The following is a 19390-nucleotide window of genomic DNA, read 5'->3' as shown; positions in this document are numbered from 1 at the left end:
CTTTCTGAAGGTATTTTCAGAATCCTCACAGACTGATGAAAGGAGGTTGTCTGTACTAGACCAATGAGGCAGCATGTATCCTCACAGCGCAACACCTCAACACCTGTTGACTGTGTGTATCTGTGTGTTTGTGTGTGTGTTTAGGTCCTAGTAACCAGAGTCGTCACCATTTGGAGTACAGAGCCATCATGCAAGAGATGTCTCCTACAGCGTTTGGTAAGACACAAACACACTCTTGTTTAAAACAAGAGTGAGCTCAACCTTTCTTGCAAAATGACATCATTCAGCAGAATGTGGTGCTAGTTAGCAAAAGCTAAAGTGATTCAGACATGAAATTGATCAAGTGGTGTGCAATGATGAAGGCAACTACCAAACGTTTTTTTTTTGTGCTCTTCTTTTGTAGAATACATTTGAAATGAGTACACTAATTTTAAGTGTATTTACGTGTACGTCCCCAGAGGTGAGAGAGTGGTAACTGGTGCAGAATTCAATGAACATGTAGGTGAAGGGAACAGAGGTGATGAGAATGTGATGGGCAGATTTGGTCTTGATGAAGAGGAGAAAGGCAGAGCAGAGGAAGAAGTGGTGGAAGTTGAAAAAGGAAGAATGTTGTGTAGTTTTCAGGGAGGAACAGAGACAGACTGGGTGGCCCGGAGGTGCTTCCAGATGACTGGAACACTACAGCTAATGTGATCAGGGAGACACGTAGGAGGGTACTTGGTGTGTCATGGGGAAAGAGGACAGTGGACAAGGAGACTTGGTGGAGGAAGGAGGAAGTTCAGGAGTGTATACAGAGAAAGAGGTTAGCTAAGAAGAAGTGGGACACAGAGGACTGAAGAGAGTAGACAGGAGTACAGGGAGATGCAGCGTAAGGTGAAGGTAGAGGTGGCAAAGGCCAAACAAAGAGCATATGAGGACTTGTATTCTAGGTTGGACACTAAAGAGGGAGAAGTGGATTTGTACAGGTTGGCCAGACAAAGAGATAGAGATGGGAAGGATGTGTAGCAGGTTAGTGTGATTAAAGATAAGGATGGAAATGTATTGACAGGTGCCAGGAGTGTGATGGGAAGATGGAAGGAGAACTTTGAAGAGTTGATGAATGAGAAAAATGAAAGGGAACGAAGAGGAGAAGAGGTGACTGGTGTGGAGCAGGAAGTAGCAAAGATTAGTAAGAGTGAAGTGAGGAAGGTGTTGAAGAGGATGAAGAGTGCAAAGGCAGTTGGTCCTGATGACAAACCTGTGGAGGTATGGAAGTGTCTAGGAGAGGTGGCAGTAGAGTTTCTGACTAGTTTGTTTAACAAGATCTTGGAGAGTGAGAGGATGCTGAGGACTGGAAGAGAAGTGTACTGGTACCAATTTTTAAGAACAAGGGAGATGAGCAGAGCTGTGGCAACTACAGAGGAATAAAGCTGATGAGCCAAACAATGAAGTTGTGGGAAAGAGTAGTGGAAGCTCGGCTAAGGGCAGAGGTGAACATTTGTGAGCAGCAATACGGTTTCATGCCTAGAAAGAGTCCAACAGATGAAGTATTTGCTTTGAAGATGCTGATGGAGAAGTACAGAGAAGGTCATGGGGAGTTGCATTGTGTCTTGTTTGTGGAAGTCTGGAGTGGCAGAGAAGTACATTAGAATGGTGCATGACATGTATGAGAGCTGTAAGACCGTGGTGAGGTGCTGTAGGTGTGACAGAGTAGTTCAAGGTGGAGGTGGGTCTGCATCAAGGATCAGCTCTGAGCCCCTTCTTGTTTGCTGTGGTGATGGACAGGCTGACAGATGAAGTTAAACTGGAATCTCCATGGACTATGATGTTTGCAGATGACATTGTGATTTGTAGTGAGAGCAGAGAGCAGGTGGAGGAAAATCTAGAAAGGTGGAGGTCTGCTCTGGAAAACAGAGGAATGAAGCTTAGCTGCAGCAAGACAGAATACATGTGTGTCAATGAGAGGGACCCAGGTGGAACAGTGAGGTTACAGGGAGCAGAGGTGAAGAAGGTGCAGGACTTTAAGTACTTAGGGTCAACAGTTCAGAGCAACGGAGAGAGTGTGGAAAACAGGTGAAGAGGCGAGTGCAGGCAGGTTGGAACGGGTGGAGAAAAGTGTCAGGTGTGTTGTGTGATAAAAGAGTATCAGCGAGAATGAAAGGAAAGATGTTCAAGACGGTGGTGAGACCAGAGATGTTGTTCGGCTTAGAGACAGTGGCACTGAAGAAAAGACATGAGGCAGAGCTGGAGGTAGCAGAGCTTAAGATGTTGAGGTTCTCTTTGGGAGTGAGGAGTGAGGAGTGGTGAGGACATCAGAGGCACAGCTCATGTTAGATGTTTCAGAGATAAAGTCAGAGAGGACAGATTGAGGTGGTTTGGACATGTTCAGAGGACAAACTATGAATATATCAGTATAAGGATGCTGAGGTTGGAGCTGCCAGGCAGGAGGTCTAGAGGAAGACCAAAGAGGAGATTTATGGATGTAGTGAGAGAGGACATGAAGTTAGTTGGTGTGAGAGAAGAGGATGCAGAGGACAGGGTTAGATGGAGGCACATGATTCACTGTGGAGACTCCTGAAAGGGAACAGCCCAAAGGAAAAGAGGAAGATTTGCACCTAATGAACTGTAATAAACTGACACACTGCAGCTCGCTCTCCTCGTGCTTGTCTCTGCAGCTGTCAGTCAGTTTTGTTTACTGTCAAATGTTACACGGAGTCAACAGGAAGCAGTCGAACAGAGTGTGGGGCGTGGTGTTTGTGAGGGTATCTTAGGTGAAGCACAGGGTGCAGTCACAGTGTCTATTTTTACTGCACAACTCTGAAAGTAAATAGTTTTAATGGGGTATAATCAGGACTAATCTTGTTGTCACTGGTAGGTATGTGAAGGAAAAAAGTATTCAGGACCAAGTCAATATCACATTTCTGAATATTTGACAGTACTTGTTTTCTATGGTACTAATGGTACCAAAAGTATCACAGTAGCAGTTGTAGGCACTGGAGAATGGGATTTCTCACACTGTAAAAAGGCAGAATTATTACCCTACATATGTGGAAGCAAAGACAAGAAGAAGTGTTGTTGAAGAAGTCGTGTGATGGATCAGATGATCAAGTTGTAAATTATCAAATGTCACTATTATCAAGTGTCCTCTGCGATTAATTAACTGGAGCACACTCTACCATGTCTGAACCTGTTAGTTGGTTAAAATGAACACATCAGATCACCTGTTCCTAACTAATATTGAATCCATGATTTAAATTGATGAGACAAATAAAATTAGCTGTTTGTGTGAAACTGTTATCTGCAGCCAAACAGTTTCTATATTAGGTAAGATGTATCACTCTCTAACACCTCTGAACATGCATGTGTAGCACAATGTATTTTGTTTTTTTAATCAGTAACACCTTTTTATCTCTTGAGTGCTCCAACCCGCTCCTGTCGCTGAAATCAAATGATAACGTTCATGATAAAATACATTCATCATTTCAGTTTATTTTTCCACTGTGGTTTCAAAATTGATATCAATAATGCTAAAATATTAGCAGTACTTTTTTGTAACCTCCCTAGTTGCTAGACACTGGAGTGCAGCAAACAGCATCCTTATACAGCCTGACCCCTTTTTCAGATATTATTGCATTCATGAAGCAAATCTGAAAACTCACTGTAATTATCAACTTCTGCTTATGTGACAGACCTATGACAGTGTGACAGATCTCAGGTAATTGGAAGAAACTATTGTTTGTGATTTAACATGGTGATCTAATGATATATTTTCAGTGGGCATTTCAAATTTAAATCACTCCCAAAAATATTACTATTAGGTTTCCTTACGACCAGTATTACAGTTGGCACAACGAAAATCAGGTTTATTTTGTCACAGTTTGGGAGGGACCAGAGGATTAGGCTGAAAAAGAAATTTAAAATCTGCAGTGTCAATAACAGTCTTACGTTTGTCAGATCGCTTGTACGTCTGGACATGGTGCCAGTTAATTCCGGCTATCTGCAGACCTGAAAAGTGCTTGATTCGATGTTTAACCATGTAAAATCATTCAATTCAATTCAACTTTATTTATATAGCGCCAATTCACAACAAAGTCATCTCAGGGCACTTTACAGAATAAAGTCAAGATTATAAAGATGTATAAAGAGAACCCAACAATTCCCCCTGGAGCAAGCCATAGGCAACAGTGGAGAGGAAAAACTCCCTTTAACGGAAGAAACTTCCAGCAGAACCAGGCTCAGGGTCGACGGCCATCTGCCTCGACCGGTTGGGGTGAGTGGAAAGGGGAGAGAGAAAAGAACAGAGCAACAAAAAGCAACAACAAAACATCGGGCAGGTTGGTAGGACCAGTAGCTGTACACTGGAAAACACAGCTCCAAAACCGAGGACACCTGCAGAAAGGGACAGAGAGAGGGAGACAAAGAAGGAGAAAGACAACTAGGGGAGAAAACACACAGATGTCATACAGTGGTGACAATTGTGGGGTGAGAGGAGAGGAGAGAGGGAGAAGAGGAGGAAAGGAGCTCAGTGCATTGGGGGGTGGGTCCCCCAGCAGTCTAAGCCTATGGCAGCATAACTATAACTAACTATATGCTTTATTAAAGAGGAAGGTTTTAAGCCTAGACTTAAAAGTAGAGAGGGTGTCTGCTTCCCGAATCTGAACTGGGAGCTGGTTCCACAAGAGAGGAGCTTGATAGTTAAAGGCTCTGCCTCCCATTCTACCTTTGGAAATTCTGGGAACCACAAGTAGGCCTGCATTCTGAGAGCAAGTGGTCTACTGGGATGATATGGTGCTATGAGGTCTTCTAAATATGATGGAGCCTGACCATTCAGAGCTTTATATGTAAGAAGCAGGTTTTTAAATTCTATTCTAAATTTAATGAGAAGCCAGTGGAGAGAAGCTAGTGAAGGTGAAATATGATCTCTCTTGCTAGTTCCCGTCAGCACTCTTGCTGCAGCATTTTGGATTAATTGCAGTTACTGGGGCATCCTGAAAGTAGGGAATTACAGTAGTCCAACCTAGAAGTAACAAATGCATGGACCAGTTTTTCGGCATCACTTTGAGACAGGATGCTCCTAATTTTGGCAATGTTCCGTAGGTGGAAGAAGGCTGTTCTAGAGATTTGTTTTATATGTGAGTTAAAGGACAGATCCTTATCAAAAATAACTCCAAGGTTCCTTGCAGTAGTACTGGAGGCCAGACTTATGCCATCTAGGGTAACAATATGGTTGGACATCATATATAGATTTTTGGGCCCAGATACTATGACTTCAATTTTGTCTGAGTTTAAAAGTAAAAAATTGTGGGCCATCCAGACCTTTATGTCTTGTAGGCTTGAAGCTTTATTAACTGATTATTTTCATCTGGTTCCATAGATAAATATAGCTGGGTATCATCAGCATAACAGTGGAAATTTATGGAGTGTTTTCTAATTATGTTGCCTAAAGGAAACATATATAAAGTAAAAAGTATTGGTCCTAACACAGAGCCTTGTGGAACTCCATAGCTAACCTTTGTGTGCATGGAGGATTCATCATTAACATGAAGAAATTGAAATCTATCAGACAGATAGGATTTAAACCAACCTAGTTCAGTTCCTTTAATCCCAATTTCATGTTCCAGTCTCTGTAATAAAATGTTGTGATCAATGGTATCGAATGCAGCACTAAGATCTAACAGAACAAGTATAGAGATGAGTCCAGTATCTGAGGCCATGAGAAGATCGTTGGTGACTTTTACCAGTGCTGTTTCTGTACTATGATGAACTCTAAATCCTGACTGAAACTCTTCATACAAATTATTCCTATGAAGGTGATCACATAATTGTTTTGAAACTACTTTTTCAATTATTTTAGAAATAAAGGGGAGATTAGATATTGGTCTGTAATTGGCTAAAACACCTGGGTCAAGACAGGGTTTTTTAAGTAATGGTTTAATTACAGCTACCTTATAGGCCTGTGGTACATAGCCTGTTTCTAAAGATAGATTGATGATATCTAATATGAATGTATCTATTAAGGGTAAAGCTTCCTTGAGCAGCTTAGTTGGAATAGGGTCTAGCAGACAGGTTGTTCACGATCATGAATCATACTCTATTATCAAAAGTAAGCTAGTTGAAACAAAGACCATTTACAGCTAGTGTACACAGTTTAGGTATCTCAGTTGTAACTAAGGTAATAATAAATATCATGTAATTATCAATGCTTTATTTGTCCTGCTGGTAAACATGGGCCTTTTTAATTACGTCCTATTCACCTGAGTAGTGGGTGAACTCCTTTCCTATAATCTTTACCTGTAACAAGACAATTTCTTACATGTGTGGTTCCAATTAGCATTTTATTTGGAATGAACCCACTGTCTGTCTGCTACATTCTGTTTGTTATGAATTCAGGTCTGACAGACTGGGAGGACGATGAGATCCTGGCCTCTGTGCTGGCCGTCTCTCAGCAGGAGTACCTGGACAGCATGAAACACCAGAGCGCTGCCATGCATCGAGAGAGAGAGCCATCACCAGACAGCAGCTGATAACCAGCCGATGCACAAACACAACGATGACCTTTGACCTCCCCTCCACCATGCTGACTCCACCTCTCCCTCCTCTCACATCTGACCCCCAGAAGGAGATAGACCAGGGAAAAAATAAAACATCAAACAAAGAAATGTACACTTGTTTTTTTTCTCTCTTTCAATACATCTGATCATCACTCTCCATTCTGTCGTCTCCTCTTCCTTCCTTTCTTCACTGTTTCCTTCCCTCCTTTCTCTCACCCCCCACCCCCACCCCAACCCAAAGCCATTTTCGGGTTGCCACTCAGATGGGGCGCCGTCTTAAAGCTGATTTGGGATCACTTATAAGAAACACCATGTTGGGCAGCTTTCAACCAGCATCATGAATTTAAATGATTACCTTTTTGTTTAGGTGACAGCAGTTAGCTCCGAAGCTATCAGGGCCTTTGGTTTTAATAAGGAATACTAATCAAAACTGAAAAAATACAGGTACTGTATATTAGTGCCCTGTTGAGTAAGCTGGAATTCTCTTTAGCAAGCAAGCTATCACCTTAAGTCTTAGTATGTTATGATGCATTTGCTAACATTGCTGATTCATAGCTCAGTGAAATAGTTTTCTGCTTGGTGCCCACTGGCAGCCATTTTGTTTTGGTACAAAACGTCCGGTCTATATGAAGGCTATGTTAGTGCCTACAGCACCCAAACTTTTATGTTTTCATCTCACCTGCTTGCAGCTAATTCTTTAATTATTCTTAACACTCCCACAGGCAGCCATATTGTTTGGGGGATAGGTACTAATTAATATTGAAAGGCGACCAACAATGTTTGTGGTGTGTTCTACTGTCTAGTTAACCTATAGGGTCTTTAGCAATAAAGCTTTTACTGAACTCTTACCTTGTTTTGAAGCTATATCCCGCTAACACAGCTAACAAGCTGCTTAGACTTTGCTTAATGAAATTGTTTACCGCTCGTTCTTAACTTCTCTTGCAGCCATTTTGTGTGCACAGTTCTAATTAGAACAAAACAAAGCTACAATAGCATGTTTTACCTTAGCATACAGCACCCAAACTGTTTAGAGCATAGTTGAAAAAACTTTCCCACTAATTCTGATTATAGTGGCAGCCTTTAGGTTCTGAAGGCACAAATTAAAACTGAAAGATGAGCAACTGTCTGTAGTGGTGTCCTGTTGGCCATTTTAGAACACTATTTAACATGCTCTTTAGCAAGCAAGACATCATCTGAGGTCTCACTGTGTTTTAAAGCTAGTTTTGCTGCCATAGTCTTCACTTGCATTCTTCATGTTGTTAAATTCTGAATCAAATTAGTATATCTCAAACTAAATGGCTGCCAAGAGTAAGAATGAGTAGGAAACAAAGAGCAACACAGCTTATTGGCTGTTACATCAGCCTAGTTTACAGCACCCAAAATGTTACAGTTTGAGCTAAGTCAATGATTGCTCATTCTTAGTCCTTGTTGGCAGCCATTTTGTTTTAGAAATGCTAATTGGAATTGAAAATAAGGCGGTCAATGGCAAATACGGTATGTTAGCTAACACCATGAGTCTTGTTACGTTTCTAACACTGCTAATTACAACCAACATCTATCAGGGTACTGTAGGCTAAGCTTAGCATCCCCTTTACAAAGTTATCACCTGGAGTTCCTACTAATGAAACCAACAATCCTATGGTTGTTAGCATAGCCGCTAATAGCAAAAGTGTTTTGCCCTGATTCCTACCACTTTCATTGTATACATTGGCAGCCATTTTGTTTTAGAAATGCTAAAAGACAAGCAGCCTGTGGCACTTAGGCTATATGTTAGCATGCTCTTTAGAAAGCAGGCTATTACATGAAGTCTTACAAAGTTTGTAAAAAAAATAGCTTCTGTGGTTTCTAACACCTCTAACAAGCTACATTACATTAGCCCATCTGCTGCTAGAAAAATAATTTCCTCATCATTTTCACAGCTCCCGCTGGCAGCCATTTTGTCATCTTTATCTAAGAAATAAAACGTCCAGCAGTGACACCTCCTCCTCTCTCCTGTCTGTCTTCCTCCTCCACCTCCACCATCATCATCATCATCATCTGACTTATTTAGCTGCATGTTTAATTGACCACGACCAATATCATCATAGAGAAAAGGTGACAAATAAAAAAGATGAAAAAATAGAATTGTCATACTTATCCCCTTAATGATTGATTATTATTGTTGTTATTAATAATATGTTTGTTTTATTTTATTTTCTCGTTTGGGATGAAATTACCTTTTTTTTTCTTGGAATAAAAACAAGAAAATGTTTCTGGAAAAAATGTTTGGGACATTTATTCTTCACACACTGAAAATCCCTATGGGATCAACTTTTGCAACAAGTGTTACCTGCTCTCCACATCAAAAGTAGAAATTAAAGGAAAAAACTACCAAACAATAAGTAAGAAACAACCCAGCTAGAGGAGTAAACACAAAAATAGTAAATGAAATAAAAACAATACTATTTGTCCCCTTTAACCATTTAGTCCCCCTCCTTTTTACAGATGGGGAATGAGTTGAACACTGGGAGAAAGAATCTCCTGTGTTGTTCTTTGGAGCACTTGACTGTGATCAGTCTCTGGCTGAAAGTGCTCCTCTGTGCATCAGCACACAGTGGACTGGGTGGGAGGGATTGTCCAGGATTGAGAGGAGTTTGGACAATATTCTCCTCTCTGCCACAACATGCAGAGGGTCCAGCTCCTCCCCCAGAACAGAACCAGCCCTCGTTTTTTGTTTGTCCAGTCTGTTACTGCCTGCCACCTTTATATTGCTGCCCCAGCAAACCACAGCACAGAAGCTGGAGCTGGCTACCACGTACTCATAAGACATCCACAGCATGGTGCTGTGTGGACACCCATGTATTTGTACTTCAAAACTACTTCCACCCTCTCTCCCCGTATGGAGTGAGGACTGACAGTTCCCAACTTCCTGAAGTCCACCACCAGTTCCTTTGTCTTACTGATATTGAGCTGGAGATGATTGTGCTCACCCAATTAACAAAACTGTCCACCACTCCTTGACATCTTCACCCTGGATACATCCAACAACCACAGAGTCATCAGAAAACTTCTGACGGTAGCAGGACTCTGGGTTTAACCTTAAGTCAGAGGTATACAGGGGGAAGAGAAAGGGAGATGCAACTGTCCCTTGGGGGTCCCTGTGCTGCACGTGTCAGACACACAGCTCTGCAGACGGACGTACCGGGGTCAGTGAGGTAGTCCAAAATCCAAGCTACCATGGGAGTGTCAACAAGCATGTTCTTTAATTTCTCCCCCATCAGGGCAGGCTGGATTGTTTTAAAAGCACTGGAGAAGTCAAAGAACATAATCCTTACGGACCCCCCAGGCTTGTCCAGGTGGGTGTAGATGCAGCATAGCAGGTGGATGAGAGCCTCCTCCAGCCCCAGCTGAGGCTGATAGATGGTTTCAGTCCAGAAACAATCCAGTTTCTCCAACACCAGCATGTTGAGGGAGGTTAGAGCCACAGGTCTATAGTCGCTGGGGACACTGGGGCAGACCTCTTTTGGTACTGGCACCATTCGTGAGGTTTTCTCTGCTCTGCTGAGATGGTTATTGCTGCAGAAACAGGAGTGGTGTTCAAGTCATGCAGGGGCGAGACGTGGGCACCTGTAGTGAATCTCCCTGCGGGGTGGATATGAGGCACAAAATCAAATCTATTAAAAGAGGTTTTCAAATCATTAGCTCTGTCCACATTTCCCTCTGTCCTCTGGCTTCTGCTCTTATATGCAGTGATGTTTTTCATGCCACTCCAAACTGCTCTGGTGTCCTGTTGGAGCCTCTGTTCAACCTTCTTCCTGTAAGCCTCCTTCCCCTCTTTGATCTTTACCGACAGCCGTCTCTGGACCTCGCTCACTGCTTCCCTGTCACCTGACCTGGAGCGGAGGGAGGAATATAGACGGGGATTAATATGGCGTGTGAGAACTCACTGGACATGTCTTGAGGACGGAGGCCCACTGCCAACAGTTCGATGTCCGAGCAATAGACTCTTTCTTTCACAGTAACTTGACCAGTATGACAACACCTGTTGTTGGTGTAAATGAGCAGGCCCCCTCCTGACCTCTTTCCGCTTACTTCTCCCCCTCCCACCTGCCTGCACTGTGCTGAAGCCATCAATCCTGATGCACTCTCTCGAGATATTTTACTTCCTGACCAGTGCAGTCAACTAGTCCAGTTTGTTCTGCAGAGACCTCACATTGCCCATTCTATTATGGGGATGTCTTGTTTTGTCAGATTTCCTTCTAGCTTTACCTTTAAATCCAGTCGTCTTTTCCATGTATGCACAGCTTAATGGACTGACAAGGCGCAGGTCCAGGTGCTTAAGGTTGTGGGATGGGAGGTTTGATGTGACTATTAACATTTGTTGTTATCTAGCAACAGGCTCAGAAACCTACAAAGATGCAAAATGACTATAGAGAAAGAAAACACAAAGTGACTACACACAAAACAACTTCAAAAAGACTAAAGATATGCAAATGACCTATAAGTGACTACAGAGATTTAAATTGGCAACAAGGAGACTCCAAACAGCAGTTACAAAGCAACTACTAAACGCTCCAAACAATTCGAGAGCTGCAGAGAAACTAAACAACCTTGGATATATCAGTACCACAAAGAGACTAAAAATAACTACAGAGGGACATAAAACATCTACAAAGAGATGCAAAAGGCTGCAGGGAGATTTAAAATGGCAACCAGCTATTTCTATGACGATTAGAAAGTTAGCAGATCAGCACAGGCAAAATGAGCAAACAAACCGAATTCAATCTAAACTGCGTGTCCAATATTAAATAACTATTCATGATGTTTTAAATGAAACAGTTTCTGTTTCCTGGAAACTTATAGATAAGATGCAAATAAACTGACAAATTAAAGGTAGTTAAAGTTATTAGTGCAGGTGGGAGTTAATGTGAATATTTACTGCCTTAACTCACTTACTGAGAAGTAGTCCACTTCTGCTGAACACAGCCTATCGTGGTCAGTTTTCAGGTTTTTTTTTTTTACTTCTTGTAATGTCATTTAGTTTGACAAGAACAGGAAACTGACCTGGTTTATTTGAAGCTGAACCTAAGCCTGTCTGTCTTTTCACACTCATACCAGTAAAAACCCAGTCAGCTGAAATTTGACAGACACTGAGAGGAAATGTAGCGTGCAGAGGAACTGTTGGTTTATTTTAACACAGCCCCCCATTAGTGTGTTTGCACATATATCTTTGTGAGGAAAGCTTTAGAACAGTTTTACTTCACTGGTTTCACTTTATTAGCTGATTATTTGTTTAGCATAAACTGAGCCCATGGACAGGAAAATGTGACCAAAATAGCCACAAAATGAATCCACCCTGTAGGTGGTAAGAATGGGGGCCCGTCACCTTCCTGTGCCCTGGGGCCTAGTTTCTCATTATCCATCAACCTGTTACCTGCACATGTTGAAGATGCAGCAAAGCAGATTTACAGCACAAGTAACAGAGCCTTCTCCATGTTTTCTAGCTGGGACACTGCTCTTCTTATCAGTCTGCTGTGAGCTGACTGAGCAAAAAGTCAGTGGAAGGTGGTTGGTGAAAACGTTCAGGGCATTCAGTAAGTTTTCAGACCCCCTTCCCTTTTTTTAATGTTGTTACGTTGCAGCCTGATACAACTGTTGTTTAAATTATTTTTTTTCTCATTAATCTACACAGTATCCCATTGAGATGTGAAGTGAGAATATTTTTTTAGAAATGTCTGTAAATCTATTAAAAAGTTAAAACTGAAATATCTCATGTACATAAGTATTCAGACCTTTTACTAAGTACTATGTTGAAGCACCTTTCGCAGAAATTACAGCCTCGAGTCTTTTTGGGTATGATACAACAAGTTTTGCACACCTGGATTTGGGGTTTTCTGCCATTCATTTTTGCAAATCCTCTCAAGCTTTCCCTCAACCCTGACCAGTCTCCTAGTCTCTGATGGTGAAAAACACCCCCACAGCATAATGCTACCACCACCATGATGCACTGTAGGAAATTTTGTTGGGCAGGTGATGAGCGGTGCCTGGTTTCATCCAGACATAATGTTTAGAATTAAAGCTAAAAAGTGCAATACTGGTTTCATCAGACCCGAGGATCTTGTTCCTCACACTCTTCAGGGAGCTCTTCAGGTGCTTTCATGTGGAGAAAGCTTCCTTCTTGCCACTCCGCCATACAGCCCAGATCGGTGGATGGCTGCAGTGATGGTTGTCTTTCTGGAACTTTGTCCCATCTGTAAACAGGCTCAGGCGCGCAGTTAGTGTGACCATTGGGTTCTTGGTCACCTCTCACTAAGGCCTTTCTCCCCCAGTTTGCTCAGTTTGGCAAGGCAAGCAGTCCTAGTGGTGCCAAACTTCTTCCATTTGCGGATTATAGAGGCCACTGTGCTCTTGGGAATCCGCAATCAGTGGCAATTCTAGAGTCTGTTGGGGCCCTAAGCAAAAATGTATGCATCATAAAAGCGCTATGCTTAACATATGGAGAATACAACAAAATCCACACCACACTGCACAATAAGTTACAGTAATACAATTTACCACAAGTGAACTCCAGTCAAGGTGTAGAAACATCTCAGCAATGATCAACAACAATGGGAGGTACCTGAGCCAAATTTCAAGTGATGTTGCATAGGGTCTGAGTACATGTGATATTTCTTTTTTTATTTTTAATAAATTAATGGAAATTTCTAAAATTCTGTTCACACTGTCATAATGTTGTACTGAGTGCAGATTTATGACAGAAAATGAATTTCAAAAATAGTAGTATCAGGCTGCAACATAAAATTGGAAAAAGGCTGGACATGGGGCTGCAGGGCCAGTGGGTGGTTGATGGAAACCTTTGCAGTGTCCCTGGACCTCATGGAGAGATTAAAAGACAGCCTGCAGGCCAGGGATGTGGGTGGAAAGACTGTGATGTCAGGATTGTGAATGAACTAATCTGACAGCGTGGGAAAAGCAGAAGTGATGGAGAGAACCAGACCCGGAACCGACACAAACCCACAAAGGAACAAGACAGAATGTGGGAAGACATCTTCCTCAGCAGCTGCTGGGAGGTCGTCTCCACATCTCCTCAGACATGTCTCTCTCTCAGTACCATTACCTCTGGATGAACACAGAACAAGCCCATCAGGCAGAGACTGGGGGCCTGAGACTGGGCCCGAAGCCTCTGGTCACTTTTTAAAGTAAAGCTACTTTCAGCTGTCTCCATAAAGACTGTAAAACTAACAGTGAATTGTCTCTAATCATGTTTGCATCAGTCTGTGACCTGCATTAGGTCGTTCCTCTGTTTTTCTCCAAAAAAACTTAAAAGCACAGGCTGACCATCACTCCACTGGGGGACAGGGGTCCTCTCTTCTGGAGTAGTGAGTTTGTGTACTTCTACCACATCTGCTACTAAGCAGTGCTACACCGAAAAAGTATCATTACAGTCCAGAAATCCTGCATTTTAGGCGTTTCATTAAAACTCTAATGTACCCAACGTAAAAGTAGCCATTATACCCACATATCTGGGGGCAGGGAGTCCTCGCAACTGTAGCGAGACGAGGGCGCGTTCGCGCGTATTTTGGGGAAACCGTCGTCCGGTTTCCCGTCAGCAGCGCGCGTTCTGAATTCTACGAATTCCTCTCTCTGAGTTTGAATATTTATGAGCACAAAAAAAACCGCAACTTGAACCCGATTGGCTGGATAGTTCAAAACATTGAGCACACGTCTCGGCGCTGATTGGGCAGTAAGAGGCCGTGGGGCGTGGTCAGACAGAGGAGAATAAATACGGATCAAAACAGTAATGTAAAACAGTTAAGGCGGTCGACGAGAGGAAATTGTGTTTTTTTTTTTATCAGTGAGCAGCTGACTCTTGGAGAAAAGTGCTTTTATAACATTGTGTTTGTTCGTACTGGTTTTTAAAGCGGGAAGGCGAAGAAGGGAAACCGATTTAGAGCGAAAGAGGGAAGTAAAAAGGACTTAGAGAAGAATTCAGCCCACAACAGGATGGAGTTTATCAGCCTCAACTGACTGAGATCTTACGGAAAATGTTCGACAAAAGAGCCGTGGAGTTTAAGCTGGAGGAGGAAGTCAGAGGAAAAAACGGTAAGAAGCAACTGAAGTACAGCTGCTCAGGGCTCTGTTTTCAGGCTAACGTTACATACTGCGTTACGTGTTGAGTGAGCGCTAATAGCAGGAAACAAACCAGATTCCATTAAAAAAAACAATGATTTTTACATGCGTCGGTAGGTTCAGCTAGTCATCAAAGGCACACACCGTTTCCATGGTGACCTCAATTCTGTTTTAACAACCGTTACACGTCTAATATACACAATACAATCATTATGGTGTTAAATCAGTCCTGCTAAAATTAATTGTGGTTTAAATTGTGTGTTGAGTAATAAGATGTTGAGGTTTGAGCAGAATTTTAAAAAATACACGAGTTAATGCAACACAAAATGTGAAAATCGCTTGATTTAAATATTTGCCGTGAAAATGTTTTTCTTTTGCAGTTTTTATTTATTCCTACACATTTTGTTTTGGGGTCAGAAAATCAGCTGACAGCCACACGAGTCAGAAATCAACAGCAAAGTCATGAGAAGATTAAAGAAATGACTTGGTGTGAGGACTGATTCACTGCCAGCGCACGACTGATGTTTCATTAATATTTAGTCTGAAAATGGTGAAAATACCAGGTTACCCTCCTCACACGTGTTCGCTTTAGTTTGATATATCAAAGCGTTTACAATCCACCAAAATGACCTGTGGGAACACGACACAGAACTCACAGACTTCCGTCTTCATAGTTCCTCGTGTTCCCGATGTGTTTGCTGTGGAAACCTGAGCTTTCCACACAAACCTTAATGTGCACTTAGGGCCTTTTATTTCTAAGCACAGACCCACATTTAACAGTCAGCCAGAAGCGTAAAATACATGCAAACGGGGCTCAGGATGCACCTGGATCTGCACCGTGTGTTTCAGGCTCTGTTACTTTACATTTTCTGACTGTGTGTGTTTTCTGGCTCAGTGAAGGAACCGTTCTGCAGCCAGTACCGCTGTGGGCCTCAACTCGGCAGTGGTGGTTTCGGTTCAGTGTTTTCGGGCCAGAGACTCTCTGATGGACTGCAGGTCAGTTTCTGCATTAGATTTCCATCGTTTTCCATGTTTGTGTTTCATTGGAGATTAAGTGACATTACTGTTCCGTCTTCTAAACTAATTATTCACTGCATTGTTGTCTTGTCTGCACAGGTCGCCATTAAACAGATTTCCAGTGACAAAGTTCAGCAGTGGGCCAGACTGGTGAGTGACAGCAGTTATTTTCCACAACTGGTGATGTCTTCAGATGTCTTTTTTTGTCCGACCAACAGTAGAAAACGCAGAAATACTTAGGCTGCTGTGATAGAAAACTGAAAATCGGACGCATTAAAGAAAAAAAGTATTACGAATTTAGTTGGGAATACTGACCAATCCGGGAAAACGCACTTGTTTGTTTCACCTGAGCAGTAAAGGTAAAACGTGTTCCTGTTTGTCCTCCTGTGACCTGTCTGATATAAAGAAATGCCAGGTGGGCTCTGCCCCCTGCTGGACTAACAGGTGAGTTACAGCTGCGGTTGGGGCCCGCCCTCTGGTTCCCACTGAAACCTGTGACTGGTTTGGAAAATGACACAGACCCCCGCGTCACACTTATACCACAAAAACACCTGAACCCACCTGCTGATGATGATTCAGGCCAAAAGGAAAAAAATGAAACAAACTGGATTTTCAGTTTGAATTACTGGGACATAAAAAGAAAATCTGTAGGTTTTGAACCGTTGGTTGGACAAAGCAAGTTTGTTTATCTGACAATTCACTGTAGGAAAAAATGAATGAAGCAAAGTTGAAATAAGTACATAATTCACATAATTAGCAGCTATTTTGATAAATTATCTTTTTGTCATTTTTGACAAGTGACATTAATTTTCCTTTCTGCCCCCCTCAGCCTGGTGAGCTCAGCCCTGTGCCCATGGAGATCGCTCTGCTGCAGCGTCTGTCAGCCGTCGGGGGCCATGCGGGGGTCATTCGCATGCTGGACTGGTTCGAGGTTGAGGGACGTGGCTTCCTGCTGGTGCTGGAGCGACCCCCTCAGTGTCAGGATCTGTTCGACTTCATTACAGAGAAAGGAGCGCTGTCCGAACAACTCGCACTCAGGTTCTACTTTGTTCTACTCTCATCTAATGGACTTTATTTGGAGTCTGTTCTGTGGTGCTGACGTACTCCTTGTGTCTCCCTCAGGTTTTTTCGTCAGATTGTGGAGGCGCTGCAGTTTGTGCACGCTCACAGTGTCGTGCACAGAGACATCAAAGATGAGAACATTGTGGTTGACACGAGGACGATGGAGGTCAAGATCATTGACTTTGGGTCAGGAGCACCACTCAAAGAGACACCATACAGCGAGTTTGAAGGTACAGACACAAACAACAGTATTAAGATTTATTTCTAACTTTTCATTAGAAAATAAATCAGAAGGTACTACAGATAAAACAAGTGACACAAATAAACCTGCTGCAGCAAACAATGATTTTAACAAAAAATCTAATAGCCTTTGAAGGAAAAAAGTGACAAATATTTGTGGAAGGTGTGGGAATTTCAACTTTACAGTTCTGACATTTTTGCTTGTAAAATGATTTAAACAAGTAACTGAAATTAAAGTTTTCTTGATGACTCAAATCTGTAAATTGTTGCAACTCTCAAGGTTTCAGTTTTTATTTTTATTTTTTTAAACAAATCACTGGAGAAAAAGATGAATTGATAAGATTTAACGTCCCCATCTTCTCTGTCCTCAGGTACTCGAGTCTACAGTCCTCCCGAGTGGATTCAGTCTCAGTCCTATGAAGCTGTCTCTCTTACTGTCTGGTCTCTGGGGGTCTTGCTCTTCGACATGGTTTGTGGCGACATCCCATTTGAGCGCGACCAGGAGATTGTTAGGGCCAAGCCCATCTTCACTCGCCGGGTCTCTAAAGGTAAACCCAGGCCCTGTGAATCTCATTAGCTAAAACACAAACCGTGTCCTCACCCTTAACCTCACCCCTGACTCTCGCCTTTTTCCTTTTCAGAATGCCAGGCTCTGATTTGCTGGTGTCTGTCATACCACCCAGAGAAGCGTCCAACGCTGGAGGAGATCCTATCTCACCCCTGGATGGCGGCAGAGGCGGCTGGGGGAGACTTGCAGGAGGACCACAGCTCTTTGCCCAGCCAGTCACTGTAACTCCACAACCCTGGACCTACAGGAATCTGGACAGATCACAATAAACCTACATGTGCAGCTCCCTGGACTTAAAACTTCCTTTCAGACCTAGCAGGATCCCGCTATTTCAGAAACTTAAAATCTTACACCGTGGTGCTTTTAGAAAGTGAGTGAATGCACAGTGGACTTATTTGCATTATCTGTATCCAGCACCAGCTGCAGAGTCTGAAAGCTCGATATTGACCCCGGATCGAGACAGATCGACGTCTGTGGAGACAAGGCTGCAATTAATTGTTAATGAGCTAAAACACTGGACAAACCCGTAACAGTTGCAGAGAAATTATTTGTTTCTTGTCTTGTTTCCTCAGCTAAGCCCTCAGCTTGGGTTTATTTATCTCCTGCTCAAGACTGCTGGTTTAAGCAGAGTGACCTCCTGTTTGGTTATTTATTGAACAGATCAGAATATTTATTTGTTTTTGAAGATGCACACTTATTATTTACACCACCAAACTCTGGTTCTGTCAGCAGTTTGCCAGTGTTTTTAAGTTTTGTTCTCTTGTTGATCTGTCTGGGAAGATGTGACTGTGAGAAAAATGGAGAAAGTAAATACTTGCACATTAGTTTTGCCTGCAGCTTGAGCTCCACAATTACTGACCAAAAAAGAGCAAAAACAAGCGGCTGTGAAGGTCATAAAAAGCTAAAATATATTCTACAAAGTAAATACTGAAAGATCCAAAGAAATTGTGACAAAACAACAGTTTAAAATGGGAAGTAAAATGTTAGTTATTAGTTATTAGTTAATATTAGAATATTCTCACACCCGAGAAGATGCAAGTTGAGCATTGAAAGAATATTTTCTATAGTTTTTGGAAAGGAATGCAGGTAGCACTGTGTCTTAACAAAGCTGCAGATGTTTGCCAAAGTCATTTTTACAAGCAAAATTTACATGTGTCTTTCTTTCATATGGTGTTTACACATGTTCTGTTCATGTTGATGTTTGCATGACGTTTTTGAGAGTTTTCATGTTGAAAGGTAATTTACCTTTTCTGTTTGGGTTAAAAATTAGAACAATTTTACTTTTCTAAGATTTCTCCATTTTCCCCAAGTCCAAATTCTACAATGTTTTTGAGGAAAAGTCCAGAAAAGAAGAGTTTCAGAGCAGCAAATTAATATATGAAATATTCCACATATTTAAAAGGGAACTATGTGGTGAACACCACAGCAGGTGTTCATCAGATCTCAGTTTGGTTTTTCATCTCTGAGGTCATGTTTATTTAAAAAATTCAGTTTGATGTTAAAGTCAGAATCTTAATTTATTGAATGTAGTTAAAATACAGTTTCTGAGAATGTTTTAGATTCAGACAAGAGAATCTATATCTTAGTGACAATGTCGCTGTAAATACTTGAGTATTATTTTGTGCTTTAAAGTTAGAAGTGGCTCATTGTCACTTGTTTCTGTTTATTTACATTAAATAAGATTTTATGGATCAAAAGAAGGGGAAAAAAAAGATCCAACTTTTGAATAAAAGTTTTTGTCACATCTTCACATTGTGTTTTGACTGTTGGTTTCTTATGAGAATAATTTTCCATCTCTTAGGTCTGGATTTTACTGCTGGTCCTGATCACACTGTTTCTGCTTTAGTCACACAAACAAAAAAAA

The 19390-nt window shown here is 41.9% G+C and overlaps 2 protein-coding genes across 3 annotated transcripts in view; both read left to right on the top strand.

Moving 5' to 3' along the window:
- The window catches only part of otud5a (OTU deubiquitinase 5a), a 31961-nt gene extending 23169 nt beyond the window's left edge, over positions 1 to 8792 (top strand). For both annotated transcript variants that reach the window (XM_067526532.1, XM_067526531.1), the window contains exons 8-9: positions 145 to 216; positions 6370 to 8792. In XM_067526532.1, coding sequence (XP_067382633.1) covers positions 145 to 216; positions 6370 to 6503 — 206 coding nt within the window. In that variant the 3' untranslated portion in view covers positions 6504 to 8792. The remainder of the gene's footprint in view (positions 1 to 144; positions 217 to 6369) is intronic.
- A 5514-nt stretch (positions 8793 to 14306) lies between these two features.
- Positions 14307 to 19276, top strand: pim2 (Pim-2 proto-oncogene, serine/threonine kinase). The gene is made up of 7 exons (XM_067526698.1): positions 14307 to 14612; positions 15535 to 15635; positions 15756 to 15806; positions 16486 to 16694; positions 16779 to 16948; positions 17330 to 17506; positions 17600 to 19276. The coding sequence occupies exons 1-7, from the start codon at positions 14555 to 14557 to the stop codon at positions 17749 to 17751; spliced, it is 918 nt and encodes a 305-aa protein (XP_067382799.1). The 5' UTR covers positions 14307 to 14554; the 3' UTR covers positions 17752 to 19276.
- The last annotated feature ends 114 nt before the right edge of the window (positions 19277 to 19390 follow it).

This window comes from Channa argus, chromosome 13 (assembly GCF_033026475.1).
Source record: "Channa argus isolate prfri chromosome 13, Channa argus male v1.0, whole genome shotgun sequence".
Classification (NCBI taxonomy): Eukaryota; Metazoa; Chordata; class Actinopteri; order Anabantiformes; family Channidae; genus Channa; species Channa argus.
This window is presented reverse-complemented; position numbering and strand designations above follow the sequence as displayed.

Bases quoted from the DNA above. Each gene is read 5' to 3' on its own strand.
- pim2 (XM_067526698.1), top strand. From the start codon at position 14,555: ATGTTCGACAAAAGAGCCGTGGAGTTTAAGCTGGAGGAGGAAGTCAGA. The intron at 16,695-16,778 runs GTTCTACTTTGT...TGTCTCCCTCAG, and splicing joins TCCGAACAACTCGCACTCAG to GTTTTTTCGTCAGATTGTGG. The intron at 16,949-17,329 runs GTACAGACACAA...CTCTGTCCTCAG, and splicing joins ACCATACAGCGAGTTTGAAG to GTACTCGAGTCTACAGTCCT.